The 26,803-nt window shown below is 40.7% G+C and overlaps 2 protein-coding genes and 1 pseudogene across 2 annotated transcripts; 2 read left to right on the top strand and 1 right to left on the bottom strand.

Moving 5' to 3' along the window:
- Positions 1 to 162: 162 nt before the first annotated feature.
- Positions 163 to 7,004, top strand: LOC129354386 (keratin-associated protein 10-5-like). Its single transcript, XM_055023867.1, has 5 exons — positions 163 to 237; positions 6,108 to 6,307; positions 6,362 to 6,526; positions 6,649 to 6,762; positions 6,818 to 7,004. The coding sequence occupies exons 1-5, from the start codon at positions 163 to 165 to the stop codon at positions 7,002 to 7,004; spliced, it is 741 nt and encodes a 246-aa protein (XP_054879842.1).
- A 437-nt stretch (positions 7,005 to 7,441) lies between these two features.
- Positions 7,442 to 9,407, top strand: LOC129354385 (beta-1,4-galactosyltransferase 2-like; annotated as a pseudogene).
- A 2,014-nt stretch (positions 9,408 to 11,421) lies between these two features.
- Positions 11,422 to 25,705, bottom strand: LOC129354368 (protein CIP2A homolog). Its single transcript, XM_055023854.1, is given in 22 exon segments — positions 11,422 to 11,691; positions 13,017 to 13,156; positions 13,448 to 13,530; positions 13,621 to 13,734; positions 14,557 to 14,753; positions 16,615 to 16,725; positions 16,834 to 16,908; positions 17,635 to 17,812; positions 18,366 to 18,484; positions 18,557 to 18,656; positions 18,860 to 19,007; positions 19,519 to 19,681; positions 20,228 to 20,463; positions 20,845 to 20,924; positions 21,012 to 21,157; positions 21,380 to 21,502; positions 22,624 to 22,720; positions 22,792 to 22,886; positions 23,403 to 23,515; positions 23,598 to 23,745; positions 25,606 to 25,690; positions 25,692 to 25,705. Coding segments are annotated over 22 exon segments (2,712 nt in total). The 3' UTR covers positions 11,422 to 11,544.
- Positions 25,706 to 26,803: the final 1,098 nt, after the last annotated feature.

Genomic DNA, 26,803 nt, shown 5'->3' with positions numbered 1-26,803 from the left:
AAGTAAAGGAGTGGAGGAATGAAGGAGTAAAGGAGTTGAGGAATGAAGGAGTAAAGGAGTGAAGGAATGAAGGAGTAAAGGAGTTGAGGAATGAAGGAGTAAAGGAGTGAAGGAATGAAGGAGTAAAGGAGTGGAGGAATGAAGGAGTAAAGGAGTGGAGGAATGGAGGAAGAGCTGCATCTGGAAGGCGACTCCAAAACCACAGATGGACCGCTGGCGCCCCCAGCGGTCCACCCGGTACTGCACGCAAACAACGTTTATTAATTGTGACGTCAGCTCAAAGTGCGACGTCACAATTCTTCGGTAGGGAAGGATTGTGAAGCTAAGTTATACCTACTAACAGAATTGATGTCGTTCATGAACGATTCGATTCTTTTGAACGATTCTGTGCCATGAACTGTAGGACTCAACAGTTTCAGTTCTTGGTCTTTGTATTTTACTGCTCTGCTCACAGCGCCACCTGCTGTTATTTTTATTTGATCAACAATGATTAAATACAATAGATCAATAAATAAGAACTTCTTATATCTCTAGATTACAAATAAACTGAATGTCAGTCATGCAACACTTGAAAGTAAATGTAACAAGTGGCACCACCAGGTGTCGCTGTCTCCACAGCCTGAGCCTCCGTGAAAGGGAAAGTGGAAGGGTGTTCATTTCCTGTGTGTGTTGCACCAGGTGTGTGGAACAGTGTGTTGCACCAGGTGTGTGTTGGACCAGGTGTGTTGCACCAGGTGTGTGTTGCACCAGGTGTGTGTTGGACCAGGTGTGTGTTGCACCAGGTGTGTGTTGCACCAGGTGTGTGTTGCACCAGGTGTGTGTTGGACCAGGTGTGTGTTGCACCAGGTGTGTGTTGGACCAGGTGTGTGTTGCACCAGGTGTGTGTTGGACCAGGTGTGTGTTGGACCAGGTGTGTGTTGCACCAGTGTGTGTTGCACCAGGTGTGTGTTGGACCAGGTGTGTGTTTGCACCAGGTGTGTGTTGCACCAGGTGTGTGTTGGACCAGGTGTGTGTTGGACCAGGTGTGTGTTGCACCAGGTGTGTGTTGGACCAGGTGTGTGTTGCACCAGGTGTGTGTTGGACCAGGTGTGTGTTGCACAGGTGTGTGTTGCACCAGGTGTGTTGGACCAGGTGTGTGTTGCACCAGGTGTGTTGCACCAGGTGTGTGTTGCACCAGGTGTGTGTTGGAACAGGTGTGTGTTGCACCAGGTGTGTGTTGCACCAGGTGTGTTGCACCAGGTGTGTGTTGCACCAGGTGTGTGTTGGAACAGGTGTGTGTTGCACCAGGTGTGTGTTGGACCAGGTGTGTGTTGCACCAGGTGTGTGTTGGACCAGGTGTGTGTTGCACCAGGTGTGTGTTGCACCAGGTGTGTGTTGCACCAGGTGTGTGTTGCACCAGGTGTGTGTTGGACCAGGTGTGTGTTGGACCAGGTGTGGTTGGTTGTAGGAAAACTGTTTTAAAGTGATTCTGTAGAGTAAATTGTGCTGATGTGATGTTTTTATTCAGGGCTGCGTTGTTAGTGGTGGTCTGGTGGTGAAGTTACCTGGTTGTTCAGGTGGGCTTTAGACATTTGTCTTTTAATCAGCATGAATTGCACGTTTTTTTAAATATTTTTGTTTGTCAGCTGCACCAAGTTTGATCTCAGTGTTGGTTGATGCGTTGCAGGTGTTCAGTGTTTTTGATGTTTTTTAGATCAACCTGATTAAATGATTTAATAAGCATTTTTGTTTTGTTGTTTCAGTTTTTGCACTGCGTCCTGCTGACCTTTTAGCGTTTGGTTTTGTTTTGTTCGTCGGCCCAGTCAGGATTGTTTTGTCTTGTGAGGTCAACAACCTTTCATCCGTCTTGCTTGGTTTTGGGTCACTTCCTGTTGCTGTTAATCCTAAATAGTTTTGGTGTGATCTCCATTAAGTTCGCAGGAAATACTTTATGGAAGTATAACGTAAAGAGCAACTTCTTTTGATTTCCATGTGTTCAACATTATTGGAAATCTTAGAAACCACATTTCACACAATAAATGACAATAAGTGAGTTAAGTTATTTTTATTTCAGATTCTATCTATTGTCAGGGATCTGAAATTCATTTCAAGTTAAGTATTTGTTAAATGGTCTTTGAGAAACACGCCTTCAGATTTATCGCCTTCAGTTGTTTTGAAAAAAGTTGCTGAAGTCTGAAAAAATAACTCAATAAATCCGATGATGTTCTTCACAGAGTTCAGTTTTCCAGCCTGGTTCAGCTTTCAGAGGTTAGTTTCACTTTCATATCTGAACTCTCAGCGCCGCAAGTCAAATTTATTGTTTGTGTAACCATGAACCATTGTTGCACAAACAACAATGGTTCATCTTGATTGTCAATCTGTCTGGTTCCCGTCTGACTGACTCAGAACGTTCAGAGGATTTCTGAACGTTCTGAATAGAAATATTCCTCATAACATGGATATGAGTGATAAAGATGAACAGACATTTGTTTGCTTTGCTTATGGTTGACCAAGCAAACATGCACAATATATTCCTTTCTTCTGTGTAATCTACCGCCATTTTTAGTAGATTATTCTTATTATTATTAAAATATTTTGCCAGTTTTTAAACTGAAAGAAAAAAACTTTCAGTTTAAACGTTTTAAAGTGAAAACTTTTAAGAATTTATACTTACATTGGCAAGGAGTTGGTAATTATTCAGATGTTTGTTATTTATAAGGGTCATCATTACTATTATTATTATTGTTATTATTAATCTGCAGATTTTAATGACTGAGAATAAGCAGAAATGTTTTTTATTAAATTGATGAGGCCGTTGGATTAAACTGAACTGCAGAGCTAAGCTAATTATTTTCTTCCTCGTTATGTAGATGCATGTTTTCTCACGAGAGGACGACATTTTCTCATGATTCAAAGAAATAAATTGTGAAACAGAAGCGTTATTCTGCCAACTCACAAGCATTACTTCATAACAAAATGTTATGAAGTAACGCTGTGAGGTAACGGTTGTGAGAATGTTTGTACCGAGTATTTTCCTTACATTTGGTTTCATTTGTTTGTGTTTCTGATCTTTTTGCTGAAATTGTCTAATAAACCTCTGAGTTCTGCTGATGATGCGTCTGGACTCCAAACTGAGAAACCGACCCATATTCATCACTGAGCGACTCTCCAGTTCCCCTTTCTCTTTGTTGTATGAAATGTAGAAGTGTTTCCAAAAGTGAAAACAAAAAAAGAGCAGAATGTACGGTTCTGTCCAGATGGCACTTTGTTGCTCGACTTGCCACAATAAATCAATTAATCTCATAATGAATTCAAATTAGATCAACAATTTCCATTTGCATGATTTATCGTTTTCTCTTTCTACCAAAATCTGGATGATGAATGTCTTTGTGCTGTTTTGGTTTCAACTAGTTCCTTTTTTCTGAATGTTTTGTTCAGATAGATTTCCTGATTCCTTTCATTTCTGTTTTAAGATATTTAAAATGTCTTCCAGTTCCAGTGATAAATGTTGATTAGAATTTTATGTTTATTGATCTTTCAGAATGTCTTCTGGCATTATTATGTATTACCATTATATTCCTTGAAAATAGTCTCAAAACACATATTGTCGTTTATCTCAGTAACTGCTGAAGATCTTGAAGTTTTTAATCTGCAACTGTAATAAAATGTTTGCTGATCCAATTCTGCAAGGTGAAATGTCACATGTGCACAAAATTTATAAATGTCAATCTAGTGTCATGTCTATTGTGACAAAAGTATAACAAATACATAATTTGTCTTTTCTTAGACAAACTTTCATTGATTTATTAAAATCAACCTGATAATTCCTGTTTTGTTGTATTAAATCAGAACAAATTCAAATCACAACAACAAATCCACCTCTGACTGGAAAAAACAAGATGAAGCCTTTGGAGTGGTCTAGTCAAAGTCTCGACTAGTCAAAATGACAACATTATGAGAAATGAATGTAAATGTGATGCAAACAGGAAAACCTCTTTGCTCTGTGGAAAAACATTTCTGCAGAGCAAAGTGGGCCAGAATCCCACCACAGAAACTCAGAGCAAGTCTTCAAACACGCAGCTGCAGTCGTTGCTGATCAACCAGCCTCGGCCCGGCGACACCACTGTCAGAACCGCCGTCAGAACCGGCCTTAGAACCGCCGTCAGAACCGCCATCAGAACCGGCCTTAGAACCAGCGTTAGAACCAGGACCATGTTATTACTAGACAATCCCATTTCCAGAGTCGTGTGTTTGAACTGATTTCTTCCTTAATAATAAAAAGCTTTATTTAATTTAAAGGTGCATTTTACCTTCATTGTATCATTTTTCTTATCGTCCATTTAATCAGTTTGATGACCTTAAACTTTTACATGTGCATGAAGGTCATCTCAAGGTCACCTAAAGAGAAACAGCTCAAGCATTTAGATGAAGGGTGTTGTTGACTTAGAGGAATAAAATTCACTTGGCTCGTTAATTTTCCTCTCGTCTCCTGGATCCAGGGACTCCGCATGCACAGTGGAAATCACAACCACTCAACATCAAACTTCAGACATATGTAGAGTTTTATCCAGAGAATTCAATGCATACAGAATGTTACATCAGCATCACACCCAGATCATCAAGAAGCCCAACACATAACAAAACATAGAATTACCTGTGTAACAGAGAGCAAAGTGTATATTTGTCTGTATGAATTTTTCCCAAAGTAATGAAGGTTGCGTCTGTTTCTGGTGGGATTTTTGAGGGATGCCACTGTTTAGAGCCACCTAGTGGTGAGATGCCGAACTTCAGGCGCGCTCGCGGCTTCCCCCACCAGAATTCTGCGGAGTGCTGATGGAGGTCGGTGCGAGAGAGGCAGCTCTTCCTTACTTTTTTTCACTTGGGGTCATATTTTTCTAGTTCAATACCTGACAAAATATTAGAAATGCATTTAACATCTACAAATGTAATTTATAAAGTTTTGTCGTGGTTGGGCTGGAAAAATCTGACCCTATGAGTGGGAGCTCGTGGCTAACTATTCAGTCATGATGCTAACTGTGTCTTTTTGTTTTTCAGCTGAGGGGCTACTAAAAAACAGTGACATTTTGAAGATTTGTCTTTTTTTTATCATTTTAGGTGGGTTCTGGTTATAATATATATATATAAATGTTTTCTAAATGTTATAACTGTTAACTGCAATGGCAGTTATCTGTTATTTTACTGTTTGTTTTGTTGAAGTTAGCTTGGAATGAGAATGTTTTGTTTTTGATTTTCAGAAATTGTAAACTGTTAAATTTAAACTATACGATCACACACAAAAAAAATTAAATAAAAGAATTCTGCGGAGTGCTGGTGGAGCTGAGGGGCCACTCACAGGCAGTGACATTTTGAAGATTTGTCTGTTGTTCCCATCATTCTAGAGAACGTTACACCTGCAACGAGTTGAAAAGGAAAAACAAAAATGCATTTTTGGGAATTGCTCACTCTGGCGCAATCAAAGCAATTTGTTCTTCTGCTGTAAAACACATTTTTGTAATGAGGTGTATTCCCTTCATTTAAATATATGCGTTAGAAGGTGTGCACTCCCCTTGTAGGGCTGTTTAAAGTTAATTTTATTACCTTCTTTGATACCTGTTAAAATCCAAAAGCAAATATATGGAGAGAACAAAAGTCATCCTCCACCAGTATTCCTGTACCAGTCTCCTCCTTTTTACAATCCAGACCAGAATTTATAACCTGCAGCTCGACCTGGTGGTTTTCTGCCTCAGATATTCTGATTTCTGTTATAAACACACTGACACAGAAATATGGTGCCAGATGATAACTGTGAGTTTGGATCTAAAAACTGCAGAATTATCTTCTTTCAGAAAAAAAAAAACTTTTAGAATACCTGAAATATTTCACTTCTAAATCTTTTAGTTTCCTAATCCTGTTCTATTTTAGTAATCATATATTTAATTAGTATGGTTAGACACTAACTAGTTCAGAACATGCTGTTAATACTTCAAAGAAATGTCATAGTACATTTGATTATATTTCTAGAAGAATTGTTTTCTAAAGGTTTTAGTGTTTTACTGAATTTCTAAACAAACACCAAAGAATTTGACTCAAGCAGACCCCCTCTGTCTGTAGACCCCCTCTGTCTGTAGACCCCCTCTGCCTGCAGACCCCCTCTGTCTGTAGACCCCCTCTGCCTGCAGACCCCCTCTGCCTGTAGGACCCCTCTGTCTGTAGGACCCCTCTGCCTGCAGGACCCCTCTGCCTGTAGGACCCCTCTGCCTGTAGACCCCCTCTGCCTGCAGACTCCCTCTGCCTGCAGACCCCCTCTGCTTGCAGGACCCCTCTGCCTGTAGGACCCCTCTGTCTGTAGACCCCTCTGTCTGTAGACCCCCTCTGCCTGTAGACCCCCTCTGCCTGTAGACCCCCTCTGCCTGCAGGACCCCTCTGCCTGTAGACCCCCTCTGTCTGTAGACCCCCTCTGCCTGCAGGACCCCTCTGTCTGTAGACCCCCTCTGCCTGTAGACCCCCTCTGCCTGCAGACCCCTCTGTCTGTAGACCCCCTCTGCCTGTAGGACCCCTCTGTCTGTAGACCCCCTCTGCCTGTAGGACCCCTCTGCCTGTAGACCCCCTCTGCCTGCAGACCCCTCTGTCTGTAGACCCCCTCTGTCTGTAGACCCCCTCTGTCTGTAGACCCCCTCTGTCTGTAGACCCCTCTGCCTGCAGGACCCCTCTGCCTGCAGGACCCCTCTGCCTGCAGACCCCCTCTGCCTGCAGGAACCCTCTGCCTGTAGACCCCCTCTGCCTGTAGACCCCCTCTGCCTGCAGGACCCCTCTGTCTGTAGACCCCCTCTGCCTGTAGGACCCCTCTGTCTGTAGACCCCCTCTGCCTGCAGGACCCCTCTGCCTGTAGACCCCCTCTGCCTGTAGACCCCTCTGCCTGTAGACCCCCTCTGCCTGCAGGACCCCTCTGCCTGCAGGACCCCTCTGCCTGCAGGACCCCTCTGCCTGCAGGACCCCCTCTGCCTGCAGGACCCCTCTGCCTGTAGACCCTCCTTAATGATTTATGTAAGTTCAGAGAGTCAGCAGTTGTTTTTGTTTGGATTTTTATCTAAGTCTACCTAACTTAGAATCTACTCAACATATTCATGCTACATCTAATATTTCATATGCACAAAGGTTAACTGTTTCTAAAATTAGTCCAACCAAACTTATACTCCCAACAGTGTCCAAGAGCTTTCAGGGGCCACTTTTATTTCTAAAGATTTTTCTGTTTTTGTCTTTTTTATAATGTTCTAAAAAGACAATATTTTAATAAAGTGAAGAAGTCAAATGTTTGTAGAAAAGGTTGAGTTGTGCCCTCAGGCTCGCTCTGTTTCCACAGAGAAGTGACAGTGCAGGTGCGGTTCCGCTGCAGGAGTGAAGTCAGACCTCTCAGCCAGCCGATCAAGAAAGCAGATGACAAGCTGAGCAGAGGTTTCAGATCATGCGGGAAAAAATTCCCAGCGTTGTGGCGCTTTCTGCGTTATTCACGCTGACGTGGTTCGCTGTGTTTCTACTCCACAGTGAAGACACTGCTGTTGTTTTCCCCTCCGCCTCACACCTTCCACAGGCCCAGAAGGGAAACAGGAGTGTTTTTGGGAAGGTGATGCATCGTGTTTCAGAACCTGACGACTCCTGGAAAACAGCAGCGACTTCTGCAAAACCAGTCCAGCCTCTGGATCCGTGTCCCGACTCGCCTCCATCTCTGGTGGGTCCATTTCTGGTGGAGTTTCAAACCAAGTGCAGCCTGGACTTGGTCAGGACGCAGGTGAAGCTGAGCTGCAGCAGGGAGGTCGGTTTCAAACCCCCGGGCTGCACCGCCAGGCAGAAGGTGAGGCAAACTTTCACCAGAAGCTCTGTGAAATAAATACATGCAGTCATAGAGAGTTTAGACTCAAGATTTGAAGCATCTCAGGGATCCAGGTTTCAGTGGAAAATACAGAATGATAAATAATTTATGGTTTGTACTATACTGTGTTTTTCATTCTTGCTCCACAGCAAAGGGAATAAATCAAATGTTTCTCAGCTGTTTCTGATTGTTGCAACAAACACTGAACATTATATACTTGAGCTAATTATGGACAATCAGTTCATATATGACATGTTTTTATCCATTTTATTGGAGGATCAGGTGAAAGAGGAGAGGCTGCTGCCTCAGCAGCATCTGAATGGGAAAATAATCAAATTGGTTAAACTAAATGGAAAATAAATACTTTATAGTATAAACCATAGGGAGAAAATAGCAATATAAATGATTTTATCATTATATATTATTTTTCCCTGCCTTCCCTCACTGATATATCATTTAATTTGAATCTGCCCTTGTGAAAAAGCAAAATATTGAGTATATAAATGTTAGCATGCTTGATGCTAATCATCATATAGTACCAGTTAGTTAAGGGTTAGTTAACTTGCAGTGACTTATTGTGGAACAACTGATGTGGAAGCCAAGTTAATGTAAAACAATATTCAGTTACTGTCATGTTTGTGTTTTTCTGTGGGTTTATTTTGAGTTTCTGTGTCTCCATGTTGTCCTGTTGTGTCTCGTTCCCTGATTACCTCCAGTGCATTTAGTGGCCCTGTGTTTTTGGTGCTTGTTGTAAGTCGTCTCCACGCTGTGTCCATTCATGCATCCTGATCTCTACCTGGACTCCAGCGTTGTGCACATGCGTGACATTTAAACAGCAACAGGGTCCATAATGTCTGACTGGCTCTTCACCTGCATCCCTCCACTAGGTGGCGGTCATCGTCCCGTTCGGAAACCGTCATGAACACCTGGCCCACTGGCTCTACTACGTCCATCCGGTCCTGATGCGTCAGCAGCTGGACTACGGTGTGTACGTCATCAACCAGGACGGAGACGGAGCGTTCAACCGGGCCAAGCTCATGAACATCGGATTTATTGAAGCACTGAAAGAATACGATTACGACTGTTTTGTATTTTCGGATGTAGACCTGGTGCCAATAGATGATAGAAACCTGTACAGATGTTCTGACCGTCCCAGACATTTATCTGTGGCTATAGATAAATTTAACTACATATTAAACTCAAAAGCAGCTTTTGGTGGCGTCTCCCTGCTGACAGAGGAGCAGTTCCTGAAAGTCAACGGTTTCTCAAACACTTTCTGGGGCTGGGGTGGTGAGGACGACGACATGTACAACAGAATCATCGCTAGAGGATTGTCCATAAATCGGCCGGACGCTCAGATTGCAAGATACAAAATGATCAAACATAAGAGACTTGCACAATGAGGTGAATCCAGAAAACGCTGTAAAAACACAAAAATCAGCAGAGAATATTGACACTGATGGACTAAAATTCACTGAACTTTACTGTCAACAAGATTTTGAAGGATGTCTTGTTCACTTTAATCACTGTGGATGTTCAGCCTTCACAGGATCTTACTTGAAATGGTGGAGGTTATGGCTTTGCTCTGCAGAACTATGGCTTTATTATCTTGGAAAATAACAACCATTAAATGAAAGTTTAAGATAGCACAAGTTAAATGGATGAACTTTGGTTACCAGAAAGCACAGATACCAACCGATTTTCCCAGCCAACAAGAAACTTTTTGCCTTGCTGGAATCAGCCAGTTACACACATATTTATGCCTAAATAAGACACTATTTATATTGTGGTCAGATTCTGTCTGACTGATAAAGAGTAAAGCCAATGTTTTTTTTTTATGTTTTGTAGATCATTAGTAAAGAATGTAGGTAGAACAGCTAAACAGTAGTATGTGAATAAGGAGATAATTTAAATGCACAAATAATATCTTGATATTTGGGCATGTTTTTGCTGTTGCACTGTTTTTATTCCACCATTACACAACTTTTTGAAAAAATGGCTGCAGGTTCCAAAACTTTTTTTTTCAGTTTCAAATAATCATTTTCAAATCTTTGTTTTTCTTTTGAGCAAAGTTTATGGCAGAGATTTAGTTCCATATACATGTAGGAATTCCTCCACTGTTGTCATTTTGATATTTTCCTAAATTAAGAAGATAATTTCAAGCTAAATTCCCTTCCAGCTATGACAATTCAATAAAAGCACATAAACATAATGACGGTGATTCTTGGCAACATTTTTGCTCCCAACTAGTTAAGGGCTGGTTAGAAATTAGCTCCCATTTGCTTTAATGTCTGGACTTTGGATTGGTTACATTTCACTTCCTGTACTGAATAACAGAGCAGAACATTGACATCACAGTTCACAACTGCTTCTGTTTGCTGATTGGCCCGTTCAAAAATCGGCCAGAATCCAAGTGAAGGGGAGAAATCCCAGACTGTGCCGGAAGTTTCCTAAAGATTTCATTCATTCTGGGGACAATTATTTTGCCTGCTGGATAAAGTAATAAATAACAAACTGATTAAACTGCTTGTCTTAGAAGGCTGAATTTAATGCTACAAGATAAACACAGACCTGGTTGTTTTTGCTGACCTGCAGATTTAATAAATTATTTAAACAGCGTCTCATCTGCAGTTGAAACCCTCGAAAAAAAATGTAACCAGTTTTAGTTAACTTCAGTTATTTTAGCTAATGATAGATAGATAGATAGATAGATAGATAGATAGATAGATAGATAGATAGATAGATAGATAGATAGATAGATAGATAGATAGATAGATAGATAGATAGATAGATAGATAGATAGATAGAGATTGCATTTATTGTCATTGAACAGGATTCAACAAAATTTTCATTGCAACTCCCCTGCAAAAAGTCAAATATATACAATAAATAAAATAAACACACAATAATAACAATATATACAACTAAAACTAACTAAAAGGCACTCCAGCCACACTAAAGAAGAAGCAGCAGGTCCAATTATGGCAAAGTGCAGAACCATATGGCTGTGTGGGGGTGGGGGGTGTATGTGAGGTTATGATATGTGTGGGAGGGGGCGGCAGGGAGTAATGGCTCTGACGGCTGTGGGGAAGAAACTGTTTCTGTTTGTTGTAGTCCGGATATTCCTGAACTGCTTGCCTGATGGCAGCGGCACAAACAGTCTGTGGCCCGGGTGGCAGGAATCCATGGCTATGGATCCAGCTCTCTTCTTGACCCGGCCCATGTAAATAGAGTCCGGGTCTGGGAGGGGGCATCCCACAATGCCTTGTGCTGTTCTCACCACCCGTGTCAGTTGTTCCCTCTCCAGTGCTGTGCAGCCACCATTCCACACAGAGGATGCTCTCAATCGTCGCCCTGTGAAAGAGCAGCCGTGAGGAAAGTTATATTCCTTGTTATATTTAGTATATTGGTATTGGCAGAAAACTGTAATCGGTGCACATAGACAATTAAAGTTTTAATTTTTATACAGAAAGAAAATTTGATCCAAGGGATTTTTTTCTTGACATTAATTTATTGACTGCATTTACATACAAATATAAACAATAAAAACAAACAAGAACATATAAAAAGTTCAGTATAAGTTCAGAAAAAAAGATATTAATTCATGTGTTTTATTGAGTCTAAAGTGAATTAATGTTTAGAATGAGCTTTGAGTTCATAAGTGTCGCTCCTCTCCCGTCCTGGTGGAGGCGCTGTGGTCAGAGCGACAGGTTGACGTCGCTCTTCAGCTTCCCGCTGCTCAGGCTGTGGATCATGGCGATCATGGCCGAGTGCTTGTTCAGCTCGTCTTCTTTCTGCTTTAACTTGCTCTCCAGTTGGCTCTTCTGCAGCTCCAGAGACGACACCTGCCAGAGGTCAAAGGTCAGAGGAAGACTGAGCATCATTAAGCTGCAGTTTAGTTTCTTAAACTGCAGCTTAATGAAGCAAATATTGAATAATAAGAGATCAGCTATTTGTAATCGTTAGCATAGCATCAATACCCTTTATCATTTGGCCAATAATAAAATCACAAACTCCTCAAGTACTTAACAAGTTCCAGCAAATGGATGAAAGTCTTCAGTCAGAGGACCCTTCAGAGTTGTTGGAACGCTAACTGCTACTGGAAATTCTTCCTTCTATCCACTGATTAATGTAGAGCAATGGAGCCCACAGTGGAGCCATAGTGGGGCCATAGTGGGGCCATAGTGGGGCCATAGTGGGGCCACAGTGGAGCCATAGTGGGGCCATAGTGGGGCCACAGTGGAGCCCATAGTGGGGCCACGGTGGAGCCATAGTGGGGCCACAGTGGGGCCACGGTGGAGCCACAGTGGAGCCATAGTGGGGCCACAGTGGGGCCATAGTGGGGCCATAGTGGGGCCATAGTGGGGCCACAGTGGAGCCATAGTGGGGCCACAGTGGAGCCCATAGTGGGGCCATAGTGGGGCCATAGTGGGGCCATAGTGGGGCCATAGTGGGGCCACAGTGGAGCCATAGTGGGGCCACAGTGGAGCCATAGTGGGGCCACAGTGGAGCCACAGTGGGCCACAGTGGAGCCCATAGTGGGCCCACAGTGGGGCCACAGTGGGGCCATAGTGGGGCCATAGTGGGGCCATAGTGGGGCCATAGTGGGGCCACAGTGGAGCCCATAGTGGGGCCATAGTGGGGCCACAGTGGAGCCATAGTGGGGCCACAGTGGAGCCATAGTGGGGCCATAGTGGGGCCATAGTGGAGCCACAGTGAAGCCATAGTGGGGCCATAGTGGGGCCATAGTGGGGCCATAGTGGGGCCACAGTGGGGCCACAGTAGAGCCACGGTGGGGCCTCTATGGGCTCCGCCGTGGGGCCACGGTGGAGCCCATAGAGGAGCCCACAGTGGGTCCTGGGGGCCCGGTATCCTGCATGTTTTCGTTCTCTCCCTGGTTTAACGGACTTGGACTGAGAAGAACATTGACCACCAGAGACAGAACTAAAACCTGCGGGGCCCCGGCCCTCGAGGACCCACTTTGGGCACCACTGGTATAGAGAAATGAACTTTCTGATACTTTTGTGATTTTGTGCAGAAACTCTGGTTTACTGGAAGCGGCCATTTTAGGAGGCCTTCTTTAGCAGATTTGTGAAAATGAACCCAAAACAAACAAGAAGCGTGCTTGTTGTGTCCCACTGCTAACAGCTAGCCACAGCTAGCCACTGACCTTGATGCTAACGTCCTTCCTGGCTTGCTCCGTTTTGTTCAGCTCCTTCCTGAGAACGTCCACCGTCTCCTCCAGCTCTCTCCTCTCCTGGTCCTTTTCCCTCAGCGTCTCCTCTTTGGACCGCAGGTTTGCATGCAGACCTAAAACAAATCAGCAGAAACATTTGCAAACTAGTAACTACAGTGGAGCCTGTCGCAGTAATCAATGAATTGCATAATTGATAAAGACAAGCCCAATAACTTCCATTTTTAAGATTTGTCGTTGAATGTTCATCAGAGTTTAAAGTTTATTGACCTTTGAGAATGTGTTGACATTTTCATGCCTATATTACTGTTACAATAGGAGAAAATTGTCTCAAACAACATTATTGTTAATCACATTGTGTTATGGTGACAGGTTTAGCTCAGAGGTCGGATCGCTGCCAAACTGACCTGCAACGTCGCTGTTCTTCTTCTCTACTTCCAGCTGGAGGGATTTGACCTCCGCCTCTCTCTCCTGCAGCTCTGATGTGATTCTGAAACAAACGGAGACCAAACCAAACTTTCACTTTGTTCAAATTCAGACAATAAAAAGCAGCTGAAAAGCTCCGGCTGTCGGCTCCTGCCTGTCTTTGTGCAGCTGCAGAGCTTCGTGGTTCTTCCTCAGCGTGTCGCTCTGTTTGCTCAGAGAAATGTGGGCCGCCTGCAGCTCCTTCAACAAACGCTCCGTTTCATTAAACCTGCACAGGTGAAAACATCACAGGAAAAAAATCAGCAGATTTAATACGGCAAAAACTTTCAATCTTAACAAGTGGATTTGGTCTAATTATTAGAGCAAATAAGAGAAAACTAGCTTACAAGTAACTTTTCAGCAAAACAGTTTTTTAAAGTCAACAATTACTTTTTATACCTTCATGTAAAAAAGGTATTAGATCTATTGGCAGATTATTTCACTTATAACAAGACATTTTTTACATGTTTTAAGTGAAATAATTTTCCAATGGAATAAGTTTTTTCTCATCAATATTAATAAATTATTGACTTTAAACAAATTCCTGTTTATGGCTGAAAGCTGGTGATTAGCAGAGCATCCAAAAAATATCTGTACAAAAAAAAATGACTAAATTAGAGTAAAAGAGTATTTGGTAAAAAGTAACAGATCAAATTATCAATCATTAATATTCAAAATTACATCATCAGATTAACCAAAATATCAAGCTAAGTGGAAATTTTGGTATTTTAAAGAATCAAAATCACAATAATTTATACCACTGACACAAAAATAACAGATCATTTTTCCAAATCAGTTTCTTTAATTAAAACTTTTACAAAACCTGCAGCTGTGAGTCTGTAACTGGTGAATTTTTGGTTGTTTGTGTTTCATTCAATCCAGAAATTTTACTCAAGAAGAAATATTTTACAATGAAATTACTCCAGCAAAAGTGAAAAGTTATTCAAGCAAATGAAACTAGTTTCAACCCAACTCAGACTACAAGTTAGTTTTGTCTTAAAGTACAGTAGCATATTTGCATTAGAAACCAGGTTTTGTTTTTGCCTCTGACCTGTTGAGCAGAGCATTGTAAGCTCCTTTCAGAGTCTGGTGCTCCTCAGAGTCCCTCTGCAGCCGAGCGTTGTGCTGCAGCAGCTCCTCCATGTCGGCTCTGGAGCGCTCCACCTCCAGAACCTGGTTCCCCAGCTCGCCCTGCAGATCCTCCCGCCGGCGCTCCGCGTCCTTCAGCAGGCAGGCCAGCTTCCGCGCCTGCAGGAGGGAAACCAGCGGGAGAGAAACGGCAGATCTGGAGGATTTCAAGGTTCAACCGACGAGACGACGTTTATAACGCTCGTAAAATAATTTTAGTCTGTTATAGGAGGAGAGTTTATATTTTCACCATCTTATTAATTCATTTATAAATGTCATTGTTTAAAACTTAATAATTATTTAGAAAGATAAATATTTAGTTTGCTCACCAAATATGTAGTTTGAAGCTAAATATTGAGTTTGTACACAAAAATTTAATTTCAAGCTAAATATTTTACTTACCAACAACATATTAATTTGCTAATTATATCCTTAGTTTGAAGAAAAATAATTGGCTAATAACTAGCTAATTAGTTCATGTTTGGTAACAGCTAAACATTAACATGACAAACTAAATATGTAGCTGTTAATTAAATTTGTGGTTCCCAAGCTAAATATTTAGCATTCTAACTAGATAAATATTTACTTTCTAAACTAACTATTTAGTTTGGAGCTCTGTATTACACTTGATAACTAAATGTTTACTTTATTGGTAAGTATTTTACTGAAAAGTTAAATCCCTAGGTAAATAACTCAAGTTATTGCTGTAAATCATTGATGGGTTATCAAACAGAACCAGCTGGAGTTCATATTGTCTAAAACGGATCAGTTTGATGACTCAGCAGGTTTTCAAACTGTGAAGCATTTATTTATTTTCTAACTCAAAAACATAAAGGCTCAATATCTCAACTAGATCCCAAGAATCATCATTTCCTGTATTTGTGTGAGAAGCTGAGTTAAAGAGTTACAGATTATTTTGTTATGTGGAGAATCTGAGGTGTTTCTCTTCACTGATGTTCATAATCAGAATGATTTAGTTCACCTGGATGTTTGTTATGAATCACAATGATTTAGTTCACCTGGATGTTCGTTATGAATCAGAATGATTTAGTTTACCTGGATGTTCGATATGAATCAGAATGATTTAGTTCACCTGGATGTTCGTTATGAATCAGAATGATTTAGTTTACCTGGATGTTTGTTATGAATCACAATGATTTAGTTTACCTGGATGTTCCATATGAATCAGAATGATTTAGTTCACCTGGATGTTCGTTATGAATCAGAATGATTTAGTTCACCTGGATGTTTGTTATGAATCAGAATGATTTAGTTCACCTGGATGTTCGATATGAATCAGAATGATTTAGTTCACCTGGATGTTCGTTATGAATCAGAATGATTTAGTTTACCTGGATGTTTGTTATGAATCACAATGATTTAGTTTACCTGGATGTTCCATATGAATCAGAATGATTTAGTTCACCTGGATGTTCGTTATGAATCAGAATGATTTAGTTCACCTGGATGTTTGTTATGAATCAGAATGATTTAGTTCACCTGGATGTTCGTTATGAATCAGAATGATTTAGTTTACCTGGATGTTTGTTATGAATCAGAATGATTTAGTTTACCTGGATGTTCGTTATGAATCAGAATGATTTAGTTCACCTGGATGTTCGATATGAATCAGAATGATTTAGTTTACCTGGATGTTCGTTATGAATCAGAATGATTTAGTTCACCTGGATGTTCGTTATGAATCAGAATGATTTAGTTTACCTGGATGTTTGTTATGAATCAGAATGATTTAGTTTACCTGGATGTTCGTTATGAATCAGAATGATTTAGTTTACCTGGATGTTTTTTATGAATCAGAATGATTTAGTTCACCTGGATGTTCGATATGAATCAGAATGATTTAGTTCACCTGGATGTTCGATATGAATCAGAATGATTTAGTTTACCTGGATGTTTGTTATGAATCAGAATGATTTAGTTCACCTGGATGTTCGATATGAATCAGAATGATTTAGTTTACCTCGGCCTCAGCTTGAGCTCTCTGCAGTCGGTACTGAGCGATCAGCCGGTCGGCCTGAGAGAGAGCCAGAGCTTTGGCCTCCAGCAGGTCCTGCAGGCGGCTCTCCTTGGACTGAAACAAACAAACAGCAGGAGATCAGCTGGAAGATGAACTGAAAAGGAGATTTAAAGCAGCTGATCGGATATTTTACCATAAATTCTGATGTTTTGTTAAACTTACAGCAAACCCAGCCAGTTTCTGCTCATAAACATCGATGATCTCAGACAGAGGTGAGTCTTTCGTCAGTTCCTGCAGCTGCAAAATAGAATAAAATCACAGCAAATAAATTGTACACTGCAAAAACACAAAATCTTACCAAGTATTTTTGGTGTAGCAAACACCTTGAAATATGATAAAACTGACTTGAAAGTAACTTTTCAGCAAGAAATAACAGCTTGTGTTAAGTCAGTAATTCCTTAATATTGATGAAAACGTGCCAGCTCCAATGGCAGATTATCCTGAGTAACTGAAGTGAAATAATTCACTAATCACAAGAAGTTTAGCAGCTTTAGAAATATTTGACTTCAAACTACCTGTAACTGAATGGTTGCTTGTATGTTAGTTGTCTTATTTCAACTGTACTAAGATATTTACTCTAGAAACTAAACTAAACTAAAGGAATATTGATGTCGGATATCGGTCCAAATTTTCATAATTAATTCATTTTATCCCATTTTTAAAAAGAAACTTGGACATTAATGTTTTTGACAGATTTGAGCTGCGCCTTGCATTTGCTCTCCCCTTCACTCTAATACCCCTAAATAAAACCCAGAGAAACCGATTCCCTCCGAAGCTGGAAGAGAAACCAGAAAGCACCTGCAGAATCAGATGCAACTCCGACAGCCGAGCAAAAGTCTGCACTGCACTGTTCATGATTTTATTTTTAAAACATGAAAATCAGAACATTTTCCTCCATTTTGTCACATAAAATCCCAAGCAGATAAAAGGTCTTTGCTGTGCAAACGGCTCCAGAGTTTTTACCTCCATGCCGGTCTGCAGCTTCTCCACCAGATTGCTCACGCTCTTGTTGCCGCTGGAGGCGTCCATCACGCTGGTGTTCATGCGGGGAGGCGGGACTTCCTGCACGGTGAGGCGCTTCGCCGACAGCTCCGCCTCCCTCTGGCGGTATGCGTTGTTGGCGGCGATGCTTTCCCCCAGGCTGGCAGGACAAACACAGACTCAGTCAGCAGCAGGACAGGAAGCCGGACGGCAGGGAACATTTTCTGTCATTTCTTTTCTAAAAATAAGAACTGATTAAAATCAAACCTGGTAAATAAGAAATCTGAGGTTTCACTGTTTATACCAAACAGGCGTTATTGTCATCATGTTTCTTATTAATCACACGCACACTGTCAAAATAAGCAACAGATCAATTCATCGAATTATAAATTAAAGTGAACGCAATAATTTCCATTTGTTTGATTTATTATTTTCGCTCTTCTAAAAACTAGACGATAAAAATTTTTAGTCTGGTGTTTTGGTCTCAACTAAACATTTTTTGAAGGACAACTTTGCTTGGAGAAACTTTATAATTCATTTTGTTTATTGTTTGTTTTGTTTGCGTGTATTTAAACATCTTTCAGTTCCAGCATTTAAAGATTCCTGATCTTTGGAAATGTGTTCTTGTCGTCACAAATATCATTGATTATTGCAATAACTTCTGGAACAACCGATCGTCCAGTAAAGTGAATTATTGTGACTGGTCTGCTCACAGCAGTGCTGGGAAGTCTGGAAGGGGCGTGGCTTCCAGCAGCAGGGCGAGTCCGGTCTGCACGCGCTCCCTGTGGTGTGAGGTCAGAGCCAGAGACAGGGGGGTCACCGTCCTCTGGTCCTGCAGGGTTTAATGAGAGACGCTGAAGATTTAACCAGGAAGTGCCGGGGGCTGATGGGAATCGTAGTTCACCTGCAGCATCCTGTAGAAGCTCGTCTCCATGTCCTTCACCTGCTGCCTCAGGCGGCTCATCAGCTCCAGAACCTTCAGCAGAGCTTCTGCACACAACTGGCTGGAAGGAAAACCACAACGTCACAATTTCTGCTCCACAACGGATCAATATTCCACAACGGATCAATATTCCACAACGGATCAATATTCCACAACGGATCAATTTAAATTATTTACAGCTTTAATTCGCCAACTGACGCAGTGATTAGAAAATAATGTAATTGTATAATAAATCCCTCCCTATAAAGGTTTATGTTGACTCACCTGAAGTTGCTACCGGAGACGGGAGGCAGGCAAGTCAGGGGGCCGTTGCTATGGCAACAGGAGAGGAGAGTTTCTACCTGCGAGACGCAGAGCTGAGCGCTCACCTGAGAGGACACCAGAGATCTGGTGTCATCCTGGCAGCAGAGGGGTGGAGCCGGTGAAGGAAACATTCCTCTCCATTTAGCTCCAGGTTGGTTGGTTTTAGTTCGTTGTTTAAGCTTCATAGATCAATAACTCAGAGCTCAATATTTTGTTTTGAACCTGCTTGCAAACTAAATCGTTAGACTGGAGTTGAATATTTACTTTGCTAAATAGACGTCTATGTTGCTAATTAAATATTTAATTTAACTTGCAGCCTCAATATTTAGCTTACTGACTAAAAGTTTAGTTTGGTAAGTAATTTTTGAGTTCCAGTTAAATATTTTGTAAACTAAATATTGAGCTTTCTTAGTAAATATGTATTTTAAAACTGACATTTATAAATTATTGAACAGATAACAAGGTGAAGTTGAACCCAATATTTTTCTGTCATCTTTAGATATTTAGTTCCGCAGAAAAGGACATTAATTTAAAACATGCAGAATTTTAAGGCTTTAAATGCCCCAGGTAGCATCACAGCGCTAACAGAGACATGCATGCAGGCCTGTGGGTGAGGATATTGAGCAGCAGGGTGCAGACGTGTGTGATGCGGTGGCAGTGTTTGCTGAGGTGAGCGTCTCCCTTTGCAGGATCCAGGCCCTTCAGAAGCCCCAATGCGACCGGAAGCAACATCTCCACGAAGCTGAGCGTGGATTCAGACACGCTCTCCCCAGCGAGCGACTCCTGGATGCACAGAAACGCCCATCAGGACAGAAGAAGATAGGCCAACTCAAAGATGCACACCATAAAGACAAAAAAAATCTATATTGTGCATCAACAACATTCAGATTTCAGGTCATTTACTGAGGAAGACAGCAGTGGAGTAAAATAAGAGCTTCAGACAAACTGTAGGCTGTTAGTGACTAAAAGATGCCTATGCAAAAAACCACTTTAAAAAAGCTGCCTGACTTTCTTTGTTACTTATATGAATTATTGTCATTTTGGTTCTTAAATACCAAATTTCCCACTTAGCTTTATGTTTTGGTCCATCTGATGGTGTAATTTTAAATCTTAATTGATTGATGATCATTTAAGTACTTTTTACTTGAGTGATTTTTTGGACAGCTACTTTATACTTTTACTTGAATATAAATAAGTTGAAGTATCTCTACTCTTACTCTGCCCTCTGCTGGTGAAACTGGAAAATGTAATTTAACATCAGAAACACAAATAATCATCAGAACTGAAATGTTTCCTCTGAGTGAAATCAGATTAATGAAGTCCTGATACCTCCAGCAGCTCCGTCAGCAGCTGCAGCGTCTGCAGCGAGCATTTCTCGGCGCCCTCCACAGGCGAGCTGAGCCACTGCACCAGAGCCAGCCCACACTCGGCTTTCCGGCCCCCGTTCGCCTCGCCCGCCTGTCTGTGGCCGGCCGCTCTGAGTTTGGCGCTGACTGGCCGGAAGACGACGTCGCAGAGCTGCGAGCGCAGAGCAGCGACGCTGCACATGGACAGGAGGAGCTGCACCCTGCAGCGACACACAGGCTGCGTTACAGGGGCTGCATCATGTTTTCCAGACACATGGAGCCGTTTTATAGCACAATCAAGTAAATATTTTAACGTAAGTCATTATAAAAATTGTGAAAGTTGGGCCTCTGTCTCTTTAAGAAGCTTCTGCTCTTCCTGAAGCAGTTTTCTGGAACAAATTTCCAGAAAACTGTAAAACTGTTGAATCACTGAGTGCCTTTAAATCAAGTTGCTTTTGAAACATAATGAATGAAACTGTGACTTCTATGAATTTGCATTTTTTTTCTGACGTAAACTGAAATAAATTGTTGTTGAAATGTGCTATTTAAATAAATTGATTGATTAATTGAGGCTTTCTGGACTCAGGGTGTCTGTCCGTCTCACCGTGGCTGCAGAGTCGGCGTCTTTCAGGTGCAGCAGCCCCAGAACCTGAGAAACGCAGGCTGAGAAGTGCTGATACCTGGAAGCAGAGAGGCGTGGTCAGACAGAGAGGCGTGGTCAGACAGAGTGGAGGTGGAGCGTCTGGGCGTGAAGAGATCAACTCCACCTGCTCAGGTAATCGACTACTTTGGGGCTCTTCAGCAGGTCGATCAGGAGGTCGACGGCGTACTTCCTGGTCAGCGTGCCGCTGCCGTTCACGATGATGTTGAACACCAGCTGGAAAGTCTGATGGATGTTCTTTGCCTCAAAAAGCTGCAGATAAAAAAGGTGTGAACAACCAGAAGCTTTTTATGACGCAGACAAGAAACAAAAAGAGGAAGCAGAACTAAAAAGACAGAGGGGCGATTTCCACACTTTCAGACGGAACAGCATTTAACCAGAAACAAGTTACAGCTGCACCATTTAGCATAAACAAAACATAAAGGATCCAAAAATACCTTAAAATGAGCAAAAATCAGAAAGGTTTCTGCTGACCTTCTCGCCAACCTTCTCATTCAGAGTCAGGCTGGCCAGGATGGACAGCGTGAAGATCACCACCGTCAGGCTGTTGTGAGCCAGGAAGTTGATCAGAGTTCGGTACAGCTGCCTCACGTTCTCCTTCGCGGGGAAAAAAAGTGTCAAAAATGCAGGTTTTACACACAGGAGGAAATACTTTTATTTGATGACTCTGCAGCTATGCAGAACATTTAGACACAGCAGTAGCTTCACAAGTTCACTGAAATATGCAAAACAAATTGAATTTGTTCAGTCAGAACAATTAGGAATAAAACAGCCCATATAAAATGAATAATAAAGAAACAAACAGGTTGATTACGTTGGTCAAACATGTAATAAACTTCAACAAACTTCTCTCATGCTTCAGAAAGTGAAACCAGGAATAAAATATATAATGTAAGATAAATAATAAAGTTTGATGCTCTAATATCGTCACCAAATTGTTTTCAGGGTCGATGCAGATATTATCGGATTGATGCGTCTTGAATCTTTATCGTCTGTTTAAGTGTCGATCAGTTCAGTTTTCTCTGTTCCTGTTAAGTCTTATGAACTATTAGAGCTGCATCATTTATCATCTGCACAATTTGTTGATTTTCTCTTTCAACCAAAAACTGGATGATAAAACTTTTCTGTTTTGGCCTCAACTAAACATTTTGTTAAAAGATCATTTCGTTTCCAGAGATTTCATTTTATTTGCTGTTTCTGTTGTTTTGTTTATTTATTTTTGGATATTTAAAATGTCTTCCAGTTCCAGTGACAAATGTTTGTCAGAAAGTAAAGTTATTAATCTTTTAGAATGTCTTTTTGCATCATTTTACCAATTATATCAGTTGAAAATGGTCTCAGAACAGCAATATTATTGTTTATCGCAATAACTTCAAAGACAATGTATTGTCCAGAAAAAAGTGTGATTGTGAAAGGCCTTTGTGTGCAGTTAAGTGGTTAAATAAAAACATTTTATCGTGGTCGTGTTCAAAGGTCAGAACCACTGCTGACCCAAATGACTCAAAGTTCCCAGAATACTGTTGATAAAATATTCTGTGGTCTGACACAACAGAAAAAGAGGAACTTTCAAGAAGCAGAATCAGGTGTTAAATCTAAAAATATTTCAATTTTGACAATTAAATCTACACCTTTTAATCTGTGGTGTGAAGTTCTACGCCAGCAGTTCTCAGTTTTCTGATATTTTTAGTCCGGAAACCTGAGCGGCGCTGAAAGCTCACCATGGACTTGATGTGGCTCTGCACTGTCGGGTTGTCCCGGCACAGATTGGCCAGCAGGCCGAGGCACGGCATGACCACGTCCTCGTTCTGCGACTGGCTGAGGGGAAACGGTGATGATGAGATTGGCAGATTATTGCTCATGTTTCATGATCAGATTACGGCTCTTACATGTTGGTCAGGAGAAAACTGATGAGCTCGCGGATGTAGTTTGAGAACTGGAAGGTGCGAGTGTTGTAGGTCAGTTTCTGCAGCACCTGGAGACACTGAGACACAAAATTCAAATCATTAAAATCACAACATATGGAGAGGGACAGCAGAACAGAGACACTCTGACTCTGCCTTTAAATAAACACAATAAATAAAATCAGAACTTGATGCACGTGAACTTAACAGGTTTGGAATATTTCAGATCATTTTGGTGAAGTGTTCGGGTCAAAGTGCGGGCCCGGCTGACACGCGTCTCTTTGCCTCTGCAGTTTGACTGCAGAGCAGAGCTCAACGTGCTAACATGCTAATTTAAAGAAGTAGAACAGGTGAAACATAAGAAATCACCACTTTAACACCTGGCTTCTGCAGAACTGACTGAGAGCCCATCTTGATTTGCAAAGAGAATAAGTTCAGTTTACGCTAAACCTGCTTTATGATGAAATCTAAAGGTGTAAAAACCAAAATATGAGTGAAAATAAAAACTAAATCAAGTAATTTCCTCGTTCGTATGTTAATACTATCAGAAGAAATGTATTTTAAAAGTTCTCCATGTTGCTGCTGTTTGTCTCTACCTGCAGCACCAGAGGATCCCCAGGTGTGTTGCCATAGTGATGGATGACAGCAGCCAGCGTGCTGGTCAGGTTGTAGCTGCTGTGAAGAACTTCCCGACTGGCGTCATCGTTCCCTGAGAGAGGAGAATAAAACGCAGCGATGCAGAAAGAGGGCAGGAATCCGACCCGAACCGACCCGACCGCGGCAGAACTCACCCAGCTGGGCCAGCAGGGAGATGATGCCGCTGGTCAGAACCGGGCTGGTGCTCGGGTTTCCTGCCAGCTCCACCAGTCCACTCACACACTCTGTGGGTAAAAACTGACCCGAGGACAGCAGGCCGTCACACTTCAGGGCGGAAAGCTCCTGAAACAAAACCAGCATCACAGAAATCACAACCTGTCAGGCCTGAAGGTTTTCAGACCTGACAGAAAACTTTCTGTCAGGCCTTTTAAAACCAACATGGTGAAATGATCTGTTTATAACAACACAAACAAACTCCTGATTTGAAACTGAGCTGAGCTGAAGATCAAGTCCATTTGAAAACCTGGAGCTCAAAGGAAACAAGCAAAAAGCTGCCCTCTAGTAATACAAAATAACCAGCAGGACAGAAATATTAAAAACTATAATAACCTTTAAAATAACAGCTGGAACTGGTTCATCTGGTTCATCCCAAGTAGAGATTTTTTTAATTGATCCAGAGCAGCAATGATGAAAGATGTGTTCAAATTAAAGATGTCAATGTCTGAATAACCTTGACAATGAGATAAAATGATTAGGATGAAGCGATATGGCGTTGATTAAGCTGATGTTTTGCTGTTCATCTGTTGTGTGTCTGAAATAGTCTTCTAAGCTGAATTTTATGTTTATGTGAATATGGGGAAAATATTATAAGTTCATATTTCTTTCTGCTCCTGATTCATGATTTTCTTTAGTTATGTTACTTGAAGTATTTCATATTTATTATTTAGTGCAGAGAATGCAATAAAACAAATGAAATGAATCTGATTATGTAGTTGTTTTTCTGCTCTAGTCATTAGTGTCAGACTAAACTTCCCTGTCAGTACAATCTCTACTGTAAAGCTACAAACACAAGTTTGGACTGAAAACCTCCAAATGTTTGCTAGAAAACTATCAGATACTTTTATTTTAAATGTGAATGACTTGATGAGAGGAAAATGAATAAACAGTTCCGATTTAAATTTGACATTAAGCGCCGTCAATATGTGGGATGCTGACAGGAAGCTGAATAATGATGCGCTTTAAAAGTGTGTTAAAGACCTAGTGAGGAAACCTGGTTACTAAACTGCTTTTTAACCTCTGACCAATTCATTTGCTCACCAGATGAATCACTCAGCAAATGTCAGGTTTGTGGTTTTAAATGCGTCATGGTTACATTTCTTTATCTGACAAATACCGGATGTTTTAAAATCAGTGTTTGTGCTTTAAAATCCACTTTATATAACATTTAAACACATAAACAAACATTTTATGAGTTTTCCTCTGAAGTTCCAGTTATTTTTGTCTAAGAAGCGAGACGTTTGTTGATTCAAACCAAAAAGTACTTTATTCAACCTAAATAAAAATTAAATGTTGTCACAACTCGTATCATCCAAGTTTCCTCAAACGTTCATGGCGAGGCTGTGGTCAGGAAGAATCTTCTGTAGCAGTCAGTCTTGCACAGAGTTGGATAGTAATTAGTTACAGTTACTCAAATACATTTACTCGAGTAACTTTATTGAAAAAATTTACTTTTAGGAATATTTTTACTATGCTGTACTTTTTACTGAGTAATTTTATTATGAAGTATCTCTACTACTACTTGAGTAAAATGTCTGGATTTTCATTCCACTGAATAAAAATCAAACATGTTTTAACCCAAAATTCTGAATAATTTTGTTTTCCCTGATTTAATATTTTGCTAATTAAATAAATTATTGTCATTTTGGTTCTTAAAATACCAAAAATTTAACATAATTTTATATTTTGGTATTTGTGATGTAATTTGCAAATATTAAATGATTGATAATTATATCAGCTGCAGTGCTTGAATAAACTTTTTATCAAATACTTTTTACTCTTGCTTCAGTAGCTTCTAAAATATGTCGAAGTGTTACTGTAATTGGAGAACACCATTTAGAGTACAACTCCAGAACTATAAAGCTATCAAACGTGTGTGTGTCTGTGTGTGTGTGACAGTCCAAAACAATCCCCCTGAGCGCTCACCTCCACCTGTTTCTGCAGCTGCGCAGTGTGCTGAACGGTCCTGCTGTCTCTGTACTGCTGGATGGCCACCAGCAGAGACTTTAAACGTCGCTATGTCCATCCTGAAGGAGGAAAAACCGCCAGTTATAAACGATTTAACAACCAAATTCTGCTACTCGTTTCAACGAGCGTCCATCTTTGATCCCTCAAGCTGCTAACAAGAATTTGTGGATTACCCTACATTTTCACAACATAAGAAGAAACGAGGAGTGTAGTTAATAAGGACTATATTTTATGTGTTTCCGTGTCACAGTAAATCTTTGTTTGCTTGTTTCTGAGTACCTGGGTTATTTTTTTCTGTCTTCGGGAAACATCAACAATCTCCCCGGCAGTAACGTCCTCGCGCTTCTGTTTCGAACGGGGAAGGAAGGAACCATGTCGGGAAGACGGGGGAGACCGAGCGCTCTCATTTTCACTTAAAAGTCCAGTTTTACTTCTATTTACTATCAATGTCAATTTGATTAAAACAGTATGATTTTACATCAATATTCTAATTATTAAATGACTAAAAACAGTTTCGTTTTTCAATCTAAAGCCTTTTTTCCGCAGAGACCCCCCTCTCTTTTTCCGTCGTTCAGCAGGAAGGAAGTACGTCATATACGGAAGTGGCGCAGCCGCTGACTTTAGTTTGGATGAAGAATAAAACAAAACAAATTTGAGCAAAATTCAAATAATAAAAATGTAATTAAGTTATAAAATAAAATCAATGAAATGACGGAAAAGTACAAGTAATTCAATTATATTACAGTAAAATTTTACCGCAACAATTTGAATAATCTTTGTTTTGACAGGCGTGGAAAAAATAAGTCTTGTTTTAGAGTTAAGTTTTCATATATCTCATTTTGGAGCCCAATTGTATCATACAGCAAAAGAGTGGCTCTACTTCAACAAATCTTTACCTAAGTAAAAGTAAAAGTAAAAGTTGCCATCCAAGACATTATTCAGGTAAGAATTAAAAAGTTTAATAAAAAGATTACATAGGTGATCATTGAGACAATGATCAACTATGATCATTGTCTATACCACTACGTATAAATTCTTGTATTTTAAAGACTAAAATGAATTTTACTTTATTTTTAAGAGCAGCAACAGTTCAAAATAATATAACCCAAATAAAAACTTCTCCTGATAGATTTGTTTTCCCAAAAGGTTACTCAGT

The sequence above is a fragment of the Poeciliopsis prolifica genome, unplaced genomic scaffold (genome assembly GCF_027474105.1).
Source record: "Poeciliopsis prolifica strain line A6 unplaced genomic scaffold, Auburn_PproV2 SCAFFOLD109, whole genome shotgun sequence".
NCBI classification, from domain to species: Eukaryota; Metazoa; Chordata; class Actinopteri; order Cyprinodontiformes; family Poeciliidae; genus Poeciliopsis; species Poeciliopsis prolifica.
The sequence above is the reverse complement of the archived record's forward strand: the minus strand, read 5'-3'. Positions and strand labels throughout refer to the sequence as shown.